General features: G+C 35.4%; 1 protein-coding gene and 1 pseudogene across 1 annotated transcript; both read right to left on the bottom strand.

Annotated features, from left to right (window-relative positions):
- Positions 1 to 5,429, bottom strand: LOC18048464 (TMV resistance protein N). The gene is made up of 6 exons (XM_024187112.1): positions 4,701 to 5,429; positions 4,328 to 4,615; positions 2,909 to 3,940; positions 2,690 to 2,821; positions 2,105 to 2,422; positions 1 to 873 (listed from the first exon to the last, which is right to left on the bottom strand). Exons 1-6 carry the CDS (start codon positions 5,427 to 5,429, stop codon positions 1 to 3), a joined length of 3,372 nt encoding a protein of 1,123 aa, XP_024042880.1.
- An 8,657-nt stretch (positions 5,430 to 14,086) lies between these two features.
- LOC18048463 lies at positions 14,087 to 21,176 on the bottom strand (annotated as a pseudogene).
- Positions 21,177 to 21,189: the final 13 nt, after the last annotated feature.

Genomic DNA, 21,189 nt, shown 5'->3' with positions numbered 1-21,189 from the left:
TCAAGTTGGAGAGTGAATGTCCAGCACTCCCAACTTGCGAACCATAGGCATGAAAATTTCTTTTCCTAAAGCTTTGGTCAACACATCAGCAAGCTGATTTGCGGAACTTACAAATCTCGTTATCACACAACCTTCTTGTATCTTGTCTCTTATATAATGACAATCCATCTCTATGTGCCTTGTACGTTCATGAAAAACTGGATTAGCTGCTATATGTAATGCAGCCTTATTGTCACAATATAGCAGTGCAGCCTCTTGATGTAAAATCCCCAAATCTCTAAGTAAGTAACGAAGCCATGTCAATTCACAACAAGCTCCAGTCATTGCACGATACTCTGCTTCGGCTGAGGAAAGGGAGACGGTTTTCTGGCGCCTCGATCTCCATGAAATCAACGAAGGGCCCAAGAACACACAATACCCCGTAGTAGATCTTCTTGTAAGGGGGCATCCTGCCCAATCCGAGTCACAGTATGCTCGCAACCAAAGATCACTAATTGATGAGAAGAAGAGGCCTTGGCCAGGAGCAGATTTTAAATAGCGCACAACCCGTAAAGCTGCCTCCCAATGATCCTTCCAGGGTTGGTGCATAAATCTGCTTAATATATGGACATCGTACGTGATATCGGGCCTCGAAACTGTGAGATATATTAATCTTCCAACTAATCGCCTATATCGCCATGGGTCTTTGAGTGGCTCACTTTTATCAGACAACTTTAAGCCACGTTCCATGGGAGTATCAATGGGAGCTGCCCCTAATAACCCTGCATCCTTAATAATTTCCAATGCATACTTTCTCTGAGAAATAAAAATGCCCTTCCTAGATGCAGAAACCTCAATACCAAGGAAATATTTCAAGTCTCCTAGATCTTTAACCTGAAAAGGATCCAATCAAATAAGGAATTAAGCAATCCGACGTTTCCCTCTGAGTATTCTTTGGTATCGCCTTCAGTACGAATAAGTTTGTAGACAACAAAACTTTGAAACAAAAGTAATATGAAATAATAACTCATACCAAAAGCTAGTGAAACAGATGAACATAAACTCCTGCTTTATGAGGCTTCTGGATTAGCATTTGACAGAGTATCTGTGATCTTGGACAATGGGGAGGACATAGATCAGGAGATGCAGAAGAATGAGGAGGCTTGTGTAGCCATGACACGAGAAAAAGATTAGCAAACAATGAGTATTTTCAAAATTTCACGCTTCTCTATTAACAATATATGCTTTTAATAACGGAGAAATAAGTAAATCATAAGTTTTAAAACAATATGAAGACATTTTTAATTTTTATGATAGCAGCACAAAATCACATGCTACTTTACATATTGACCTTAAATCTTAAGATGGTTGGTGAAGCATGATCTGCCAATGAAGGCAATGTTACACACATATACCCGAATCAATTGAAAATCTTAATGTTGAGGGCTCTCAATTGAAATACCAAATCTATGGTGTTTAAAGCATAAAAAAGGCAAAAGGAGAGCAACATCTTCAAGTCAAGATGAGACAGTATCGAAATTGGATAACTTGTGAAATAAAAAAAATTGTCTCTACAAATATATGTAAACAGAAAAAGAACACTGGGTCCCCACTCCCCATCCTATGCATTCTGTCCTTGATTTTCATTAAATCCAACTGAAAACTACCCTCATCATGTCAACTGACAATTCAGTCCCTTGCTCATATTTGTAACAGAACGAGTTGACTCCAAGAAAATCTTCAAAGCCAATATCTATCTTGTAGTGCTCTCAAAAATACTCTCTCACAATCCCTGTTTCCCTGCAGAAATTAAAATAATATCCTGCTATTTATTCCCACACACTATCTGAGAGTTCTTCATTAAATTTCTTTGTTTAAAAACATAAAGCCACACAGATTTTCCAATCAGTATCACGTAGTTTGAGAACGAAAGTGAGGAAGTTCCTGATTCTGAAGAATATTAGCGGAACTAAATTTTTGCCTGCAGAGTACTTTCTGAAAAAATGACCTTCGGTCCAACATGATATATATAATGCAAGAGTAGATACAATAAATAAACAAATAAAAAGGAAATGAAGTACCACATGCAAATTTAAAGAACATAGATTGAAATTGAGAAGCGTACTTCCGAACAAAATTCAGAGACAATAATATCCCCCGGGCTGTGCCCTTCTTCGAGTTGTCTAAATCTTTTAGGTCGTGGTTCCTCATCGTGATCATCACAGCAGCCACTTCCACTGGTTTCAGCTGCCCCAACATATTCTGCAAGGCTTCGCTTTGATGTTGTGGCTAATTCCAGATTTGATCCAACAAAATCGCGATTGAATTCATTTAGATTATAAGCATTAAAACGACTCCATCGGTTTGCCGTTTGGTCGAACTCCTCCACTTCGCGCATATAAACTGGATGGAAGCCACACCTCTTTACATCCAATCCTGGGCTCTACGTGCTTGTAAGTGACAACTCAATATGATTAGAATCAAAATGCCACCTACTACCATAGCATTGTTGTCGGGACAAATAGAGTAGCCAAAGATGGTCCGACTCCGAAACAGCTTGACCGAATTTCTCTTTAAAAGAAATATAATATGTAGGCCTATTATGAGAACCGATCATTTGGCAGTCCAACTGATGTCCGGGCCATAGTTTTTTCGTACGAGTTGAATGTTTCGGGAGATGAAAAACACAGCAAATAGCATATCCCACAACCTTATCCATATTATACAAATATGAAGGCCTTGTGACTGCTATAGAAGAACCCTCATTCTGATACATGAACCACTTTGGAATTTCACTTCCTGGAACAACAATGCTGAAATCTTTTAATGGACCTGACACTGCCTGCAACCAAAAAATTAAAAAAATGAACGAGTCCATACCGTTGCTTAATTTTTTTAGGCATAATTTTGGCGTAGCTAGAAGACTGACCTCAAGGTACTCTTGTAGCATCGAAAATGCCAAACCATTGTTTCCCGGAAATTTCAAGCTGTCTACACAATCAATTAATGTGTATTCGGACTTGCATAGTTTTAATGCACCTAATAATGTCACCAACGAAGTACAACCATTCACATTAACTCTTTTTACGTTGGGTGGAAGTTGTGGCAGAGATTGAAGGCTTTTACAATCTTCCAACTCTAGTTCTTCAAGATTGAAAAGACCGTCAATACTTGCTGGCAACCTAACAAAACTGTTTTTACTCAAATACAACACTTTTAATGAGCATAAGTTGCCAATATCATTTGGGATTACTCCTTCCCCTAGACTACAGTCACGGAGATCCAATTTTGTCAAAGAGCACAAACCTGACAGAGAAGGCAGCATCAAAGGTACAGCATATGAGCTCTTTGCCATCAAATTAAAGGGAAAGTGAAAATGCCATGATGTAGATGATGGTGGTCCATTACACTCAGAAAAAAAGAGTGTTCTAAGATTCTTCATAAGAAAAATGGAGGATGGAGGTCGTCTTATAGCTGTTCCACTTATATCAAGTTCTTCCAAACTTTCTACTTGCCCAACTGTCTCTGGCACATTTTCAAGTTTGAAGCAGCCTGAGAGATTCAAAGTTTTGAGATATTTCAAACCTTTTATACTGCTGGGAAGTCTCACGAGGTTTTTGCAGTCATTTAAATTCAACAATTCAAGCCCCATCAAAAGTTCAATAGATGATGGCATTTCTGTAATGGAAGTTCCATCTAGATAGAGCTCGGACAGGTCTTCCATACTAGCCACTATCTCTGGAAAAATCTTCAGTTTCGAGCAACCAGAGAGCTCTAGATTTCGTAGCCATTTTAAACTGCTTATAGTAACTGGCAGACTCGAGAGATTTTTGCAGCCTTTCAAAGTCAACAGAACAAGTCCAGATAGAAGTTCAATTGATAGCGGCAATTCTTTGATATCAGTTTCATTTAAAAGAAGTTCCTGCAGACACTTCATACCTCCCGCAATGCATGGAAATTTCTTCAATTTAAAGCAACCAGAAAGAACAAGTGTTTTAAGCGATTTCATAACAATCTTGCCCGGAAGAGTTGTAAGACTTGTACAACCTTTCAAGTTCAACAAAATCAGCTTATTGTGAAGCAGCAAAGATGGGTGAATCTCACGCAACCTGGTACATCCTTAAAGATCCAACTCCTCCAAATTTGGCACTTCCGTGAAGTCTGGTGTCTTAAACAGATTCTTTGAATGGCTGAGTTTCATGACTTTCAACACGTTTAAAGGCGCTGTTGAAAACAAAAGGGTGCTAAAATGATATTTTTTAATTCATATACAATTATAATAATAAAATTGTTATCAACAATTATTCAATTAAAAAATATAAATTACTGACAAAATTAATGATCTTACTGTGGTTCCCTTCCACAATTCTTCAACGCAGCTATAACACATTTTAAACTCCACAGTTTTATCCAATTGTAAATTTGACGGCAAAGATTTCCAAGGATATTGATGCCAATCAAGCAACCGCAATTTGTTAGAGAGGCATTCAAGGCCTAGACGAAGCTGCAGATTACATATTTTGAGCAATCGTAGGTTGGTCATCTTCGAAAATGCTTTTGGACCAACACTTAAATGCACTTTATCTTTGAGAAAGTAATAATCATCAACTATTATTCCCTTAACTACTTCACTCCCCTGAAAATTATAAGCAAAATAGTTCATTCGAGATTTTAATAGGTAAAAGACAAAAAATTTGCAATCCTCTTTATTAGTCACTTACTGAGTTTTGTGACAATACATGGCATATGTCTGCTTCCTCCCACAATCTGCTGCGTTTTCCAGGCTCCTCTGGGGACTGTCTCCTAACAATTTGTCTACCCATTTCCTGTAACAAATCATGCATCCACAGTTTGTTGTCCTCACATACTGTTAATAGAGATTTTTCAATAAGAACACCAATGCCAATTACTGGTTCAAAACCACAGCTGTCGAGAATTTTCGATACGCGATCTCTTTTCTCCCCTTTAAAGAAACAGGCAACATCGAGAAATATTTCCTTCTCTGCTTCCTTCAGCCCTTCAAAACTTATTTGGAGTATATCTAGAATCTCATTTTCAGGTTCTCTTTTTAGTCTTTCCAAGGTACTTGTCCACTCGTCCACAGGTCTACTAAATAAAAATGAACCCAAAACCTTGAGAGCTAATGGAAGACCACTAGCATACTTTACAACAAGTTGAGATAGATGAACATATTCTTCCCTAGGCTTCTGGGTTTCAAAGGTTTTCAAACAAAAGAGTCGGAATGCCTCATCATAAGTTAGTGCCTCAAGCTTATAAACTTCCTCGACTCGATGCAACTTCAACAAATGTTCATCCCTTGTTGTTATTATGATTCTGCTGCCCGGACCAAACCAATCACGCTTTCCAACTAATCTTTGTAGTTGCTCAACATTAGCCACATCATCGATTACGAGAAGGACCTTTTTTTGTCGCAGCCTACTTCCTGTCATGTTAATACCGTCGTAGACATTTCGTATGCTATAAAATCCATATTTTGTGTGAACGAGGTAAAAGATCAATTCCATATTATTTATAAAATCCAAACCACACAATATTCGTTTCATCAAATAGAAGTCACATTATCAAGTAACATGTTATTATTACGTGGGTCAGAAAAAACTAGAATGAGAAAATTCAATTTCTTCTGCTGTTTTCTTCTCATGTACATATATTTCTTTCTATAATTAGGTAAATTAGATTAAAAGAGAATTTATATCAATTTTTTATAAGAACATTTGTTGCACACATGAAATCAATTAGATGATGATGAAAGACATCCTAAATTAGGTAGTTGATAATTCTTTAGAAGATTCAACTGAGATAATTATTTTATCTCAAGAATCAACTTATTAACAGAGCACAAAGCATCACAAGATACAAATGTACCGTCTTCAAAAGTTCAAAATACAATAATTTAACGTATCAACGTCTGTAGCTATTCATTTGCAAATATTAGTTCATTTATAGCAGTACTATTTTAATAACGACACATCATATGATATACACACGTATTAAACAGAAGCTGTTTAATTGAAAACAATGTTGAATCATGAATACTAAAATTTGTTTTGTGGTTACTTATCATGCCGAACAACCAAAAAAATGATAATAATTGAGAGTCAGAATGATTACCTATCCTTCAATTCCCAACCAGATTTATTGGCCACCACTTTTAAAGTGTCTCTCCACTTTTGCACCTTTTTTATATTATCCTTAAAATTTTCTTCGTTTTTGCAAAATCTTTTCCAAAATTTGCTGTCTGTTTCCTCACCACAGTTGGTTCCACATCATAGAAAATTGGAGAATTTTGAGCTTCTTTGTTTTTGCATTCAACAATCTTAGCAAGTTCATCCAAGCACCAAGTGGAAGAAGCATAATTTTTTGAGAGAACAATAATAGAAACTCTTGATTCTTCAATTGCTTTAAGGAGTTCTGGTGAAATGGATCCTCCTTTTTGTAGTTCTTTGTCATCCCTGAATGCATAAATCCCTTTATTTTTTAAAGCCGTATAGAGATTACCTGTGAAGCTTTTACGAGTGTCTTCTCCTCTAAAACTTAAGAATGCATCATATTTCCCATAAGAGATGGTGTGGATGCTCGTGAAAGCCATTATATTTGTCCTGAAATTTAGAATAAAAAATGTGACATTCTTGGAACAATACAATGCAGACAACATGATTCATCCAAAATTATGGGCACCCGAAAAGGATAATGTACATATCAAGTGATAATTAATTTCGGATGTTTTTGGTGCGCCATATTATATTACATAAGCTGTATTTGCATTAAATAAAATATTTTCTATTAGAATTTTGATATTTTATACTATTACTTACATTAAATGTGTTATGAAACTTTCTCAATAAAAATTTTGAAAATTATCAAGAAAGTAGTACTTTTTATTTCAGTATATAATAAATTATTAAATAATGAAAGTAAAATAAATAAAATGATCTTATATAACTAAAAAAAACAGTGTGCCCACATGTCGTTTAGAAAGAATTAAGAAGAACATTAAGGTTACAACTAATATGCGTTGACATTATATATAAGCAAAGAACCTGGCGAATACTTAATCCTAATACATTATTTGCGCATAGATCGTAATTTTCTAGTTAAATTTTGAGAGAGATTGAGAGAAGCTGACAGAAACTGAATATTTGCCCTTTTTTTCAATTAATTAAATTAATTGACAACAAATTGTATTTAAATATTGTTTGAAGACAAAAAAATTACTAATATTAATTAAAAGTTAATAACAGAGTGCTTCTGATTTCGAAATCAACGATCTTCTTCTTAAACAAAATAAACAGGTCCACAGCTTCTTATTTACTTTCTTTACCAAAAAGAAAAAAAATTATACTTAATAAATCCCAAAATGTAATTAGAAAATTTTTTCGGATGCTGATTGGAGAGTGTGTGTACCCACCTCTACTTAAGCAAATCTTTTCTAAGTAACTATAAGGAAAGGCAAAGAATTCATATAAAATTAACATTCAAGCTTTCTTTCAAAATTTACACTTACAGGATATGTGCTTCCTTAGTCTAAATCATGCAACTTCTAGCTCCTCATCCTCAGCTCTGTTATATGATTGTATTCCAGATTAAAGCAAGCCTTAGTGTTGACCGACTTGCATAATTAATTATTCGATATAAACTTCCACTTGCGTAATTAATTATTCGTCTTAAAGTTCCACTAGCCTTAATTAATTATCCAAGGAATTGTTAATTATCATAAAATTCTTCACATGGCAATCACTATCATAGAAAATAATGTGCTTCTTTAGCTTATTCAATAGGCTAGAAAACTGCCCTTCGAGCATCTTCCAAGAAATTGTTTATGAAATAGAACTATAAATAAGTTTATATAAATTGGCAACGACTACATTGCATTAGGGAAACAAACCCCATTATTTGTCCTTTAGTTAAACGACCGTTGGATATTAATATCCAACGGTTGAGATTTGAGAATGAGAAATATAGCACGCGGGAGTGACTAGAGTAGTCGGTAATAGGTCAGTAAAAATTACGACAAATTGGTGAAAAATATATAATTTAGAATAAGTTTAGCTGAGTCTTTTTTACCAATTTATCAGCCTGAACTTTTTTACCAATCCTATATAATTTAGAAGAAGCTTATTTGAGCTACTAAAAGAAAAATATATTAAGTCATATTGCAATGAGCATATTAGTTTATTGTTCACTCATAGCAAGCAATTCATCAATTATGACCCAAAAACTCGCACGTGTAATAATGGATGCAAAATGAGAGAATGCTGCAATGAAACAGAGATTCAATTATGGAAACAATACAAAGGATTAAATTCCAACTCATTAGAAATCAACAAATTCAAAGCTTCAATTTGGTCGAACATTATATAATTTTGTGATCGAGATTCAAGGAATTCTGCCAATGCTATCTTCAATGGTCAAGTAAATTGAGTTAAACTCTCAAGTCACTGATATTTTAAATATGAGACTAGAGTTTTTTTTTTTTTTAATTGCTTGGAAAAAAATTCAGCTCGGAAAAAAATTCAAGTATACACATAGTATAAATATCAAAAGTTATCTTAATACCATACACGTAACGTTCTAATGTAATTATTTAATATTAAAAATTTGTAATATCAAGATTACATATAAAAGTAATTTGTCAACTTTTTTTTCCTTATAAATCTGTATAAAACATGAACGCCTTTTGATACTTGTGATATCTAATTGAATTTTTATCAAAAAGTTCTGTACCTTTTCAATTTCATTTAAACATTAAATTTTATTTTTAAAAAATAGTATATACTTTCTTTAAACCTTCTACGATGCTTCGAGACAATTTCATGTTAATTACGGAGTATCGAGAAAGCACAGTTTCTAGTTCTTTGAAACGTGAAACGTACAAGTGTTTATTGTAAATTTCAATAGATTGACATCGGATAAGGGGGAGCATACTTTGCCATAGACCATAGTTCTCTAGGAACAATCACATTCTTCAAAAAAGAAATTAAAAGTAACAAGTTAGAGAGCTTGAGGTTGAATGGTAATAATTAAATTTCACATATAAGAAAGAACACTAAATATTAAACAATAATAGTTAAGTATGAACAAACATACCATCCCCAACACTCTAGAGAACTAATGGAACTTAGAAAGAAGTTCAACAAATCTGGCATACCATTGCATATCGATATTCCTGGAGTCAAAATGGAGATCAAATTCTGACAAAGCCAAGTCATTTGATGAGAAGCGTAGTAAATCACAAAAATATCTAAATAGATTAGAATCTTCTCTTAATCTGAGTTCCCCTAAGCTTTTAAAGATCTTATTTCAGGTGTCATATAATAATAGTGTATGGATAGAATTTTAATTTTAATTTTTTATTTTTTTAACTATCGATCAACGTGTGAACTTCTACTTAGTAGAAATTCATATCAGAAGAGGATCTTAATCATATATAAACACGCTCAAAATGGAAGTCTCAATCTTATGCACAATGTCTTGAGACAGAGACTTGAATTTTGTGATTTCTAGTTAATGGGAGTCTGAATCTTAGCACTGAAAAAAAATTTATATATATATATAAACACTTACTCATCTTTCTTTTATGTAAAAGATGAAATATATGTAAAAACTTACAGTCCCAAAGTTCGTCTTGAAAACAAGTTCACCCCAAACCCTGTTAACTTTTAGGAGAATAAAAGAGAAGTACAAAATTATATAAAATCAATTGATCATGAAAATTGACCTCCATTTCATGAAAAAAACTCCTCATCTCCATTCGAATTGCTAAAGTCCAAACTCAATAATCGGTAGTTATCAAGGACAGCCTTTAGATTTATAACAAAGTATTCTGGTTAGCAGCAAATGGCATTGTGTTTTTCACAATTTGGGGGTAGCCTAACCCCGCTTTTTGTTATATTCTTCTTCTTTGGTCCTACTCTTCAAGTCTACTCCTCACGAGTTAGTTGTATACACAAGAATTATTAATAACAGACTTTTAACAACTTGTGCTAACTTGCTATTTCATAACTAACTCTGATGACTTGGCACTGCTGAGCTGGCATGATTGACTAACTTCACTTGCTGAGACTAACAACTTCTTCACCTTTCTATTCTTCATAAGCTCAGCACAATGAGCTTCCTTAACATTAAATAACAAAGAATTCGAAACAGCTTCAAAATGTTCCTCACAAGGAGAATGCATAAATTGACTTACCATACTTACAGTAAAAGCTATATCAGGTCGAGTATGAGACAAATAAATCAACTTCCCAACTAACCTTTGATATCTGCCAGCATCCACATGAACTCCTCCTTTCACTTCTCCAAACTTCACATTTGCTTCAATTGGAGTATCAACTGGCTTACACCCACTCATACCAGTTTCTTTCAAGAGATCCAAGGTATACTTTCTTTGTGACACCACTATACCTTTTTTTGATCTCGCAATTTCCATTCCCAAGAAATATCTTAATTGCCCCAAATCCTTTATCTCAAACTCCTTAGCTAAACACTGGTTTAATTGACTCATTTCTTCTGTATCATCTCCTGTCAGAATTATATCATCTACATAAACGATTAAAACTGAGAGCTTGTCTTTGGTGGAGACTTTTGTAAAGAGAGTATGATATGCCTGTCCTTGACTATAGCCCTGGCTCTTCACAAACTTTGTAAACCTTTCAAACCAAGCTCTAGGTGACTGCTTAAGACCATATAATGATCTTTTAAGTCTACATACTTTGGATCCAAACTTCTCAGTAAAACCCGATGGAGGCTTCATGTAGACTTCCTCTTCAAGATCACCATTGAGGAAAGCATTCTTTACATCTAACTGATTTAGAGACTAGTCAAGATTTGCAGCAATTGACAAAAGAACACGAACATTGTTTAGTTTAGCCACTGGAGAGAAAGTCTCAGAATAATTTATTCCATAAGTTTGTGTATAGTCTTTTGCTACCAGTCGAGCCTTGTATTGTTCTAAGGACCCATCAGAGTTATGTTTCACAGTGAATACTCATTTACAACCAACAGCAGCTTTTCCTTGTGGTAGATCAACTTTTTCCCAAGTAGCATTCTTCTCCAGAGCTCTCATCTCCTCAAAAATAGCCTCCCTCCATTCAGGAACCTTTAGAGCTTCCTGTACATTATTTGCAATAACCACACTAGAGACTTGTGAAATAAAGGCACGAAAGGAAAGGGTCACATTGGTATAAGAAATAAAGTTGGATAAAGGATGTTTAATACAAGACCTAACACATTTCCTAAGAGCAATAGGAATATCTTTTTGATTTGAGGAATTTAACTCAAAATTACCTCGAGGATTCTTGTCAGAATTTTCATGATCCAACCTCTAGTCAGATTCTTGGTGATGTTGTAGGACAGTGTTCCTCTTCTTTTTTTGTTCTTGGTACTCTTTTGAATACACAAGACCTTTATACAATTTCGTGCACGTCTCTAACATTCCAGAATTTTGGTTATGTGATGGCATTAACAAAGGTTGTCCAGAATTTTCAACAATTAATTCATTTAGATTCCCTTTCTCATTTTCTTTAGGCAAAACACCATTACTAATACAATCAAATTCAATGTTTAAGTCAAAATCATTTAAGCACATATCATTTTCACTATTGTTTTTCTCCCCCTGAAAATGAAAATTGTGAGAGTATGATTGTCCTTCGAAGAAAATGACATCCATAGAACCAAACATTTTTTTCAAAACTAAATCAAAGCATTTATAACCTTTTTTATTTGTAGGATAGCCTACAAAAATGCATTTATGTGCCTTTGGATCGAATTTTGTTCTTCTAAAGTCATGGTTAGGAACAAAAGCAATACTGCCAAAAACTTTTAATGGAATACTTGTTATTAACCTTGAAGCTAGAAAACATTTATTGAAAAGATTTATTGGTGTCTTAAACCCCAAAGTTCTTGTAGGCATTCTATTTATCAAAAATGTGGCTGTCAAAACAGTTTCTCCCCAAAGATACTTTGGAACTTTAGTTGTGAAGCTCAAGGCTCTAGCAACTTCAAGGAGATGCTTATTCTTCCTTTCAGCCACTCTATTTTGTTGTGGAGTATTGCTACAAGAACTTTGATGTATAATTCCTTTCTCATCAAAAAAATTCCCTAACACATGATTAAAAAACTCTTTGCCATTATCACTCCAAAAAATCTTAATCTGAGCCTGAAATTGTATTTGTACCATGGTATAAAATTTTTTAAACACACTTGCGGCATCAGATTTATCTGTTAGCAGAAATACCCAAGTAACTCTAGTATAATCATCAATAAATGTAACAAACCAGCGTTTTCCAAAAAAGGTTGCCACTCTAGAAGGGCCCCATACATCACTGTGAATCATAATAAATGGTTTTGATTTTTTGTATGGTTGTGGCAGAAAAACAGCATGATGGTGTTTAGCTAATTCACAAACTTCGCATCGAAAATTGAAAGCATTTTTATTCATGAATAATTTGGGTAATAACTGCTTTAAATATCCAAAACTTGGATGTCCTAACCAAAAATGTCATAACATAATCTCATTGTTACTGGAAATAGAAATAGAATTAAAACAAGTCTGCTAGTCTTGCCTTCCAAAGTTCGAACCATTATTAAAGAGGTAGAGGCCACCGTCTTGCCTAGCATCCCCAATCGTCTTCCCCTAGGTTAAATCTTGAAATTTACAATGAGAAGACCAAAAATTAATTTGACAGTTATGATCACGAGTTAATTTACTGACTGATGAGATTATAGGACAAATGAGGAACATGAAGGACATCTTTCAAAGTAAGAAGAGGAGAAATAATACTTTTTCCTTTCCCTGCAACAATTGCAAAGGAACCATCTGCTATTTTGACCTTTTGATTTCCTGCACAAAGTGAATAAGAAGAAAAGAACTACGAGGACCCAGTCATATGACCAGTTGCTCCAGAATCTAATATCCAGGAGGTGTTTGGATTGATACAGGTAAAGGCTGTGGTGAAAAAATTACCTAATTGGGATAAAGAACAAGATGAACTAGAATTTCCTACGGATTGGGATTGAAACATCTTGTACAGGAGCTTCATTTGTTCCTTAGTAAAAAGAAGAGATTCTGAGGATGACTGCTGCTCTAGATTAGTGGTGCTAACCTGGAAAGCATGAGTATCTCCTGCTAGCCGAGCATCGTCACCTGATTTCTTCTTCCAATTTGCAGGTTTTCCATGGAGTTTCCAACAACTTTCTTGTGTATGCCACGGTTTCCGACAATGATCACACCATGGCCTTTGTTTGCCTCCTCGTCTATCTCCATGTTGCTCATTACCACGAGCTACAAGGGCTGAACCATCAAGATCAGTCTTTGGTTCCTCTACTCGCTTTAACATCACGTCTTCGAGCTTCCTCGCGACGAACCTCTGAAAAAACCTCTCTAATAGAGGGCAGAGGTTTTCGCCCCAAAACTCGTCCTCGAACCTCATCAAGGTTTGTATTTAGTCCTGCCAAAAATACGAACACTCAACTTTGCTCAACTTTTTTCGTGTATCAAGCACTATCATTTGGACTCTCCCATACCTCAACTTCAAACATATCCAATTCCTACCACAAAATCATCACATCATTATAATATGCAGTTACATCTCTATCACCTTTTTGCGTCCGCCACATCTGAGTGTTAATTTCATATAATTGAGAATGATTCTCTAGGTCAGAGTATGTCTCTCTAACAGCCTCCCAGACATCACGAGCAGTTGGCAAAAACATGAACGGCTTTCCCAAAGAAGGTTCCATGGAATTAATAAGCTAAGCGGTAACCATTGAATTTTCTGGGTCGCCACTGTAGGAATTTTGGGTCATCAGCAGCTGGTGGTTGAATTTCTCCATTTAAATATCCAAGTTTGCCTTTGCCATCAATCACCAAACGCACAGACTGCGACCACTCTAAATAATTTTTAACATTTAACTTGTGAATGGTTATTTGTAAAGTGTTTTCACTAATAGGCACAATTGGGGATGGTTGGGAAATCCCTTCAGAGGATGACACAGTGCTGTTAGCGTCGGAGGAAGCCGAATTAGAGCCAACCATGGCTGCTTTGTAATTCATGGCCGAACCCTAAAGCTCTGATACCATGTAGGAAAAAAGGAAAAAACAGAGAGACAAAGCTATAAAACTTTTCCTTATTATTCAAAACACAGTGATCGATAGAAATAAATAGGAAAACTAGAGAGCAATTCTAGGGCTAATTTTTAGGACCATAAAATCAGAGTGTATCTACTTCCTGATTTATGGTATTTTCCTATTTTATTCAAATAACAAGAAAATAGCTAAGAATCCCTAAATTATCGACAATTTGAATAACAAAACAAACAATTACTGCATACAGTACCTTTCTGGCAACATCTGCTCCAGATAGATCATCCCTTGGATCAGGTTCAGTATAACCTGCTTCTTTCGCCTCTGCCACTACCTCACTGAATGATCTTGCGCCTACAAAGCTGTTAAAAAGATAACTCAAAGTCCCACTGCAACAGCAAAACACACAGGTGAACACTTGTCAGAAGACGCGTGAGTCAACTTTAAGGAAAAATATTTCAGTACACAACGAACGTATTGATATTTCATATTTTTTTCCGCATGAGGGTCTTTTGCAATATGAGCCAATACATATGACCAACCTGAAAATGCCTTCAATGCGCAATATATGGTCCCCAGCTTCCAGCGGACCCCTTAAAGTGCTGATAATTGGAAGACCAGCTCCAACAGTTGCTTCATAGAAGTAATGTGTATAGGATTTCCATTGAAGAGACCTCAGCTTTAAATACTAGATTTATGCAGAACTACATTAACAAATCTCCCAACGGAAGGATCAGAGGAAAAAAAATCAACAGTAAAATTGTCCCTTTCTAAATTAACTATTAGGTGAACCAGGATACAGTTCATCCGGCTGGGTAACACACAGACATCAAATCAACCATGCTCCAGCAGGAGATTGATATTAAAAAAGAAGCAAGTGCAGATGAATAAACATCAAGATGTAAATCTGTAGTGTAAATTTATTTTAAAAAATCTGGAATGTTGTACTTTTCCCCAAAAGAGTAACACTACCGAAGAGGCTTCTATATGACAATGATGATGGTGATGATGAATGATCATATCCCAAAGATGAATTTCGTTACCTGGTCCAGCGGTCCGGAATTTGCTTTTTAGTTTGGGGTGATTACATGAATTCCTCTCCGCAACCAATCATGGTAACAGCTGGCAACATTAGAGTCTGCTGTACAGTCTACCAAAACGGTATTAGGGATAAAATGATTTCCATGCACAAGTTGAGTAAACTTCTCCACATCAGCCACTTCTCCTTTCTCCTTTAGAAGCTCTCGCCATGTTGACAAGTCAATTCCCCTACAATGAATAACTAATGAGACGAAGGGTTGCAGTAAATTTGACTACATTCGAAAGTAATATTCTTATAATTAATGAAATAAGCATGCTCATTCATAAATTAAGAAGTCCCACTGTCCCAGCATATATTAAAAGGAGAAAAAAGGGTAGCTTCACAATATTTATTAAAACCACAGGAAAGGCAGGAAAAAAGAATACAATTGAATAATGTCTTCAGTCAACAAAGAAAAGCAAAATAATCTCTGATAGTGAAGCCCAAACAGACAGGTCCCAATAGCAAATCGTCATGATCTTCAGATTATACAACTCGAATATGCGCATTCATTTCCCAAAAACTCAACATAATATGTGAACCATGTGCCCCAAACATATAAAGTTGTTGGTGTCAACCTATGGAAAGCATGTGGGTAAAAATGGGCCTATGGAGTTCGATTTATTGTACTTTCTACAAAAGCAGAACAATGAATTTCACTTCATTATAGTCTCCAGTGAACTGTTTTGAAGACATATTCTGTCTTCCTAGGAACTGGAATAGTGTTATTTAAGGCTGAGTTCCTTCTTCCTTTGACTTGATATATTGTTTTTCTTTAATATGGTTACCTGAGCATAGGATGGTCTGCTGATCCCCTTTATTTTACATTCTATTCCTCTATTTCTGATATAATTGTTTCTTATTAAGAACAAAATAGTCATTACCAAGGTGTGAAACAAGGAATATAAGATAACATGTTATAGAACTTATGATCACTTCATATTGATGGATACTGAACTCCGACAGAGCTCCCAACAGAAAAATAATCATATGGGCAAATTTTTGTTAGTCTGAAAAATGGTTATATTTATGCTCAGCTCAGCAGGAAGAGCAGAGTTACCACGTCTTTTTTAAACCCATCTGATGCAATGATATCAAAGAGCCATGAATACTCGAATAAAACTTCTAACTTACGTATCACTCAAGACCATTGTCCTGGAGCCAGTGATTCCCATGACCCGCAAATCAATGTTAAAATCTTCCTTCAGGACCGCTGCCTGCCAGAGTAAAACAGAAATTTCAAAACTTGTTCAACTACCAACAACAAAAGCACATTTTGCTTCAAAGTTTGAAAACCGTTTTCATATTTTTGTCTCCAGTTGCTATATTTCGAGAAAAGACACCAATATGGCAACCAGATTAATGAACCCCATGCTCACTTAATGGCTACAGCATGCCTAGTCATGTCAATTAATTGTCCCTAATTTGACTAACAAATAGCAGATCTATTTTATTAATGTCCATAATAGATTTCTTTAGTATAACACAAATCAATAGGATTACCGCTGTTGATATTAGATTTCCAAGAATTTACAACTATTGACTGTATTCATATTGACCAAGACTAAGAACTCCATATATTCTCAAACTCCAGCATTGATTTATTCATAGATGTTATCATACAAACCAAATACGAAGGGAAACTGTCTAATACTGCACCTGATCCCTGAGCTGGTCAAGTAATGTGGCACCTATCAAACCAGGGCCAATAATCCCCATTGCTATAGTGGTTCTTGAAAGATAACACCTCGAGTGGACAGCCCTCAAAGCTCCAATGCAATCTTCACGCTTAAGTACTACAGTAATATTGTACTCAGAGCAACCATGAGCTATTGCACGGATGTTGATATTAGCCTGCATTATTGATACTTCAAACACTTATCACACAGATAATTAGAAATTAAGATCAAAGCAGAAATAAGGGATTATCAAGAGATGATTATTTTACCTTGGCCAGAGCATTGAAAAGCGTGGCACTAACACCAGGAGTACTCGCCATTTTCTGGCCAACTGCTGCTAGAATGCTACAGTTTGGAACGATTGCCACCTAAGAAGATTTGTCTTGAGATAAAATAGAAGCAGAAAACTACATTTGCATTGAACTTGGCAAAATCAGAGCTTTAATGTAATTACAGGAAAAGGAAAATATGAAAACGCAGCTTCTACTACAGATCTCACAGCACAAAAAGCGAGCTAATAATTTGGACCATGATAAATCACAGAGACATGAAATGCATTAGCTCTCAATTATTGCAACAGACAGTAATTTTCCGATGATTTAATACTTCAAACTGTGTGGTACAGATGTGAAAGCTTAATAATTACATTCAGCCAGAGTCTTGATATCTTTATCAAGTCTATTCTAGTCTAGTCTATTCTTGTACAAAACAAAGGAATGATGATAAAAGGAAGTTAAAATAAAAGATTACTAAATTAGAACAAAAATCTTGTGCATAATATTAAGTAAGAGACAACCAGATAAGCAATCGCAGGACAAAAGTCAGTATAAATTGTTTCAGTTTGAAAATTTGTAAGATTATCAAGTATAATCACATAACCAAAATGACAAACATACCTGGGAAAGACGTCCAGCATTTAAAGCTTCACGAAATCTAGACTCCAGTGCCTCAGCAACAGCTTTTACTTCCTTCTCGGGCACAGCAAAGCACACAGAGTGCTCACTACTAGCCCACACCATAATCAGTCACTAAGCATCTGTGTTTATTAAAGAAGACTGTCCCTTGAACTTAAATCAGAGGACAAAATTACCTGGGAAATCATTATGACATTAGCTCCAACATCTTTCACTGCACCAAAAATCGCATTTGCAGTGCCGGGAACACCAGCCATTCCAGTACTACCAAAATAAAAATAAAAAGAAGCAATACAGGCAGATAAAATTGATTTAAAATCGAAAAAAAAATTATAATCCAAAAAATAATAGAGCTGAAACTGGAACAGGCAGCTCACCCCTCAACATTTACGAGAGCCAAATTGTCTATTGTTGCAAAACCTTTTACGGGAGAGTCTATTATTTGCTCATCTTCATTTTCATCAACAGGAGGCCGGCATATCATTATTCCAGGTACAGAAAGATTGAAAATGTTCCGTATCACAATTGGAATGTCATATCGCATTACTGGTATAATGGTTCGTGGGTGCAACACATTTGCTCCAAAATATGACTGCAAATACACATGAATATAGTGTAAGAAATGTAAGTCTGAATTCTGCACAGCTTTGGCAGGCATAAGAGTAGTGGTCAATTCACCATTTCCCAGGCTTCTTGATAAGACAGTGTCCTCAGTATCACAGCTTCACTAACTGCCGAAATTCGAGTTACAACAATATCAAACTTATGATCCATTAAAATCCCAAGCAAGCATCCTATTCATTGGACTGAATTTTCAATATACAAGAATATTGAGGATCTTCTGAAAATGAAGGCATACATATAATGCTCTATTCAAACCTTTTCTTGGGTCAGCACTGTAAACTCCATCCACATCTGTCCAAATTGTGACTTGATACGCCCTGAGTAGAGCTCCCATTATGGCTGCAGAGAAGTCACTTCCATCCCTCTTCAAAGTTGTGGGAATACTATCAGGCGTGCTAGCTATAAAACCAGTTGCAATTATTGTATTTGATGGACTCTGAGAAAACCATTTCTCAAGTCTTTTTTCAGATTCTGAGAAATCAGGATCAACTTGGTTAGGGTTAGTTGGATTTACAATAAGCACTTCCCTTGTATCCATCCATTTGCAATCAATGCCATTCTGCACGAGAAAAAATAAGTTCAAATGGCTTCTAAAAGTTATAGCAACTTCCAAAAGCTAAAATCAAGAGATATTTCTAATAACAAAGTGCATATAACTGCTGGACCTTTCTGACAACAGCTGCTAACATCTGAGCAGACCACAACTCTCCATGTCCGACAACAAAATCTGTAAAAGATTCTGTGGCATGGCCAGCTGCAAAAATAATAAAATGATTAATAGTGGTTTCCAACAAATTGTTAAATAAAAGATTAGATTCCCATGACCTGTTTGCCTCAAAAAGAAAAAGGTTGATGACAGAATACGCCATGGAAATCCCATCCCACCAAACAAGAAAATCAAATCAATGTATCAAATATATACGAATAAACAATTAGTAAACACAGTCCACATTTGACAAGAAATTATATGTAGACCTTATGAACTCATATGACAACTCAGAGATAAAAACATAATTCCTCACCTAAAAGTAGAGCAAATCGGATATAAAGGATAACTTGTAACCAACATCCAAGTAGATATTCAACTGATATGAATGATATACAAAACTTGGAACATGAATGCATGACTTGTATAGCTCAGAATAGAAACTTAAATATCAAACTGTTAAAGCTATATGCAATTGTTTTGTAAAGAAAAAGATTAACAAGTAAGAAACTCAATTTGTAAAGAGGGACTTAGATGAAGGTACAAACTCATGATAAATTGCAAGCAAGCAGTATTTTTATCACTCATTGTAAAGATAGATCCACACAAATGGAAAGAGAATTTTCTCCACCAAAAAGTCCCATGAATATGCATCATGCGAGCGCTCTGTTACCGATGTATATAGCACGGAGCATTGCTTTGAGGTTGTTTATGTCATGGTGCAACCGAGACAAAAACCCAGCAAGTTCATCTCCATCAAGTAGATCATGTGCTGTTAATTGATGCTTTTCAAAAACAGCATCCAGGGCAGATAAGTAGGAATCATTTCGCGACTGAACCTTGCAGATGAGATCATACATCATATCTGTCACTTTTGACATGGCTGACACAACTATCAACTTCCTTTCTGTATCATCATTAACTATTATCTCACCAACATTTTTTATTCTTTGGGAGGTTCCAACACATGTGCCACCAAACTTATGAACTGACCACATTTGTCCTTTGGGAATCTGAGCTTCTTCGGTTAATTTGTCCACTGAAATATCTGTAAACATATAAGAAAAAAAGATTAAGATGGAATCAACTGAACAAACATTTGTCAATTAGAAGATGGTAACAATTTTAATAGATTTCGAAAGTAGATAAAGCAGCTAATGGACCTGTAACTGAAGCCAATATGTGCTTATTCAATGACTCCCCTTTTCGCCCCCGAGAGATATAACTCAATCTGAACCATGAAACACTAATATTAAGTAAAAGAAAGTATTGAACTTAAAATCATCAAGAAATGTTAAGAAAGCTATATCATACACGAACTCCAGGTTGCAGCTTTTAAAGCCTTACATAGAAGGAGCTCAGCTGCCAATTGCCTTAGGAAACCAATCGAAATGTAAACATAAAAATAAAAACAATCTGAAAAAGGCACTAGCGAACAAAAGTGCTTCCTGTGAAAGCACATCAAATTCCTTTGCAACTTGTAAAGCACTTCTCAAAAAAATTAAACATAAAAGTGCTTCTGTTTTGATTCCTGAAGGCAGTTTTATCCATTTCAACTGAAAATAGCAAGAAAGACACAAAAGCACTTTACCGGAAGCACTTTCAAACACACAACAAATGGCAAAATAACAGAATCTTCAAATTTCCAATTTTTTTTTTCATTTTAAATGAAGCATAAGAAAGAGAACTAGACAAGTCACATTTACATACACAAACACACACCGTTGGATCGTCATTTCAAAACCAACTCCAAGACCTCGAATCAATTCAAAGAACTATCACAAAGCACCAAAACGCATCGTTTTTTGTGACATGCTCACATCAATTATAACTAGACAACAATCGTAAAGCAAAAGTTGATTATCAAAACGCATCGTTTCCAAGCAGTGCGGAGCAAATGAACAAAACAAAAAGCACCTGGAAATGAAAGGAAGAGGAGAGAAAGAGCGGCAATGAAAGATCTTCTTAATGTTTTGGTTGTTGTTGAGCTTTGATTGGTAAGCCAATGCGGCTGGGGAGTGAATCATACGCGAGGAGGAGACGATCGAAGAGAACGCCATTGATTTGTTTCTCTCTCTATCTCTCTCTTTTCTCCTCCACCC

This window comes from Citrus clementina, unplaced genomic scaffold, assembly GCF_000493195.1.
Source record: "Citrus clementina cultivar Clemenules unplaced genomic scaffold, Citrus_clementina_v1.0 scaffold_3, whole genome shotgun sequence".
Lineage (NCBI taxonomy): Eukaryota > Viridiplantae > Streptophyta > Magnoliopsida > Sapindales > Rutaceae > Citrus > Citrus x clementina.
The sequence above is the reverse complement of the archived record's forward strand: the minus strand, read 5'-3'. Positions and strand labels throughout refer to the sequence as shown.

Bases quoted from the DNA above. Each gene is read 5' to 3' on its own strand.
- LOC18048464 (XM_024187112.1), bottom strand. From the start codon at position 5,429: ATGACAGGAAGTAGGCTGCGACAAAAAAAGGTCCTTCTCGTAATCGAT. The intron at 2,423-2,689 runs GTTGTGGGATAT...ACAAGCACGTAG, and splicing joins ATTTGTATAATATGGATAAG to AGCCCAGGATTGGATGTAAA. The intron at 874-2,104 runs GTACGCTTCTCA...GATCCTTTTCAG, and splicing joins TCTCTGAATTTTGTTCGGAA to GTTAAAGATCTAGGAGACTT.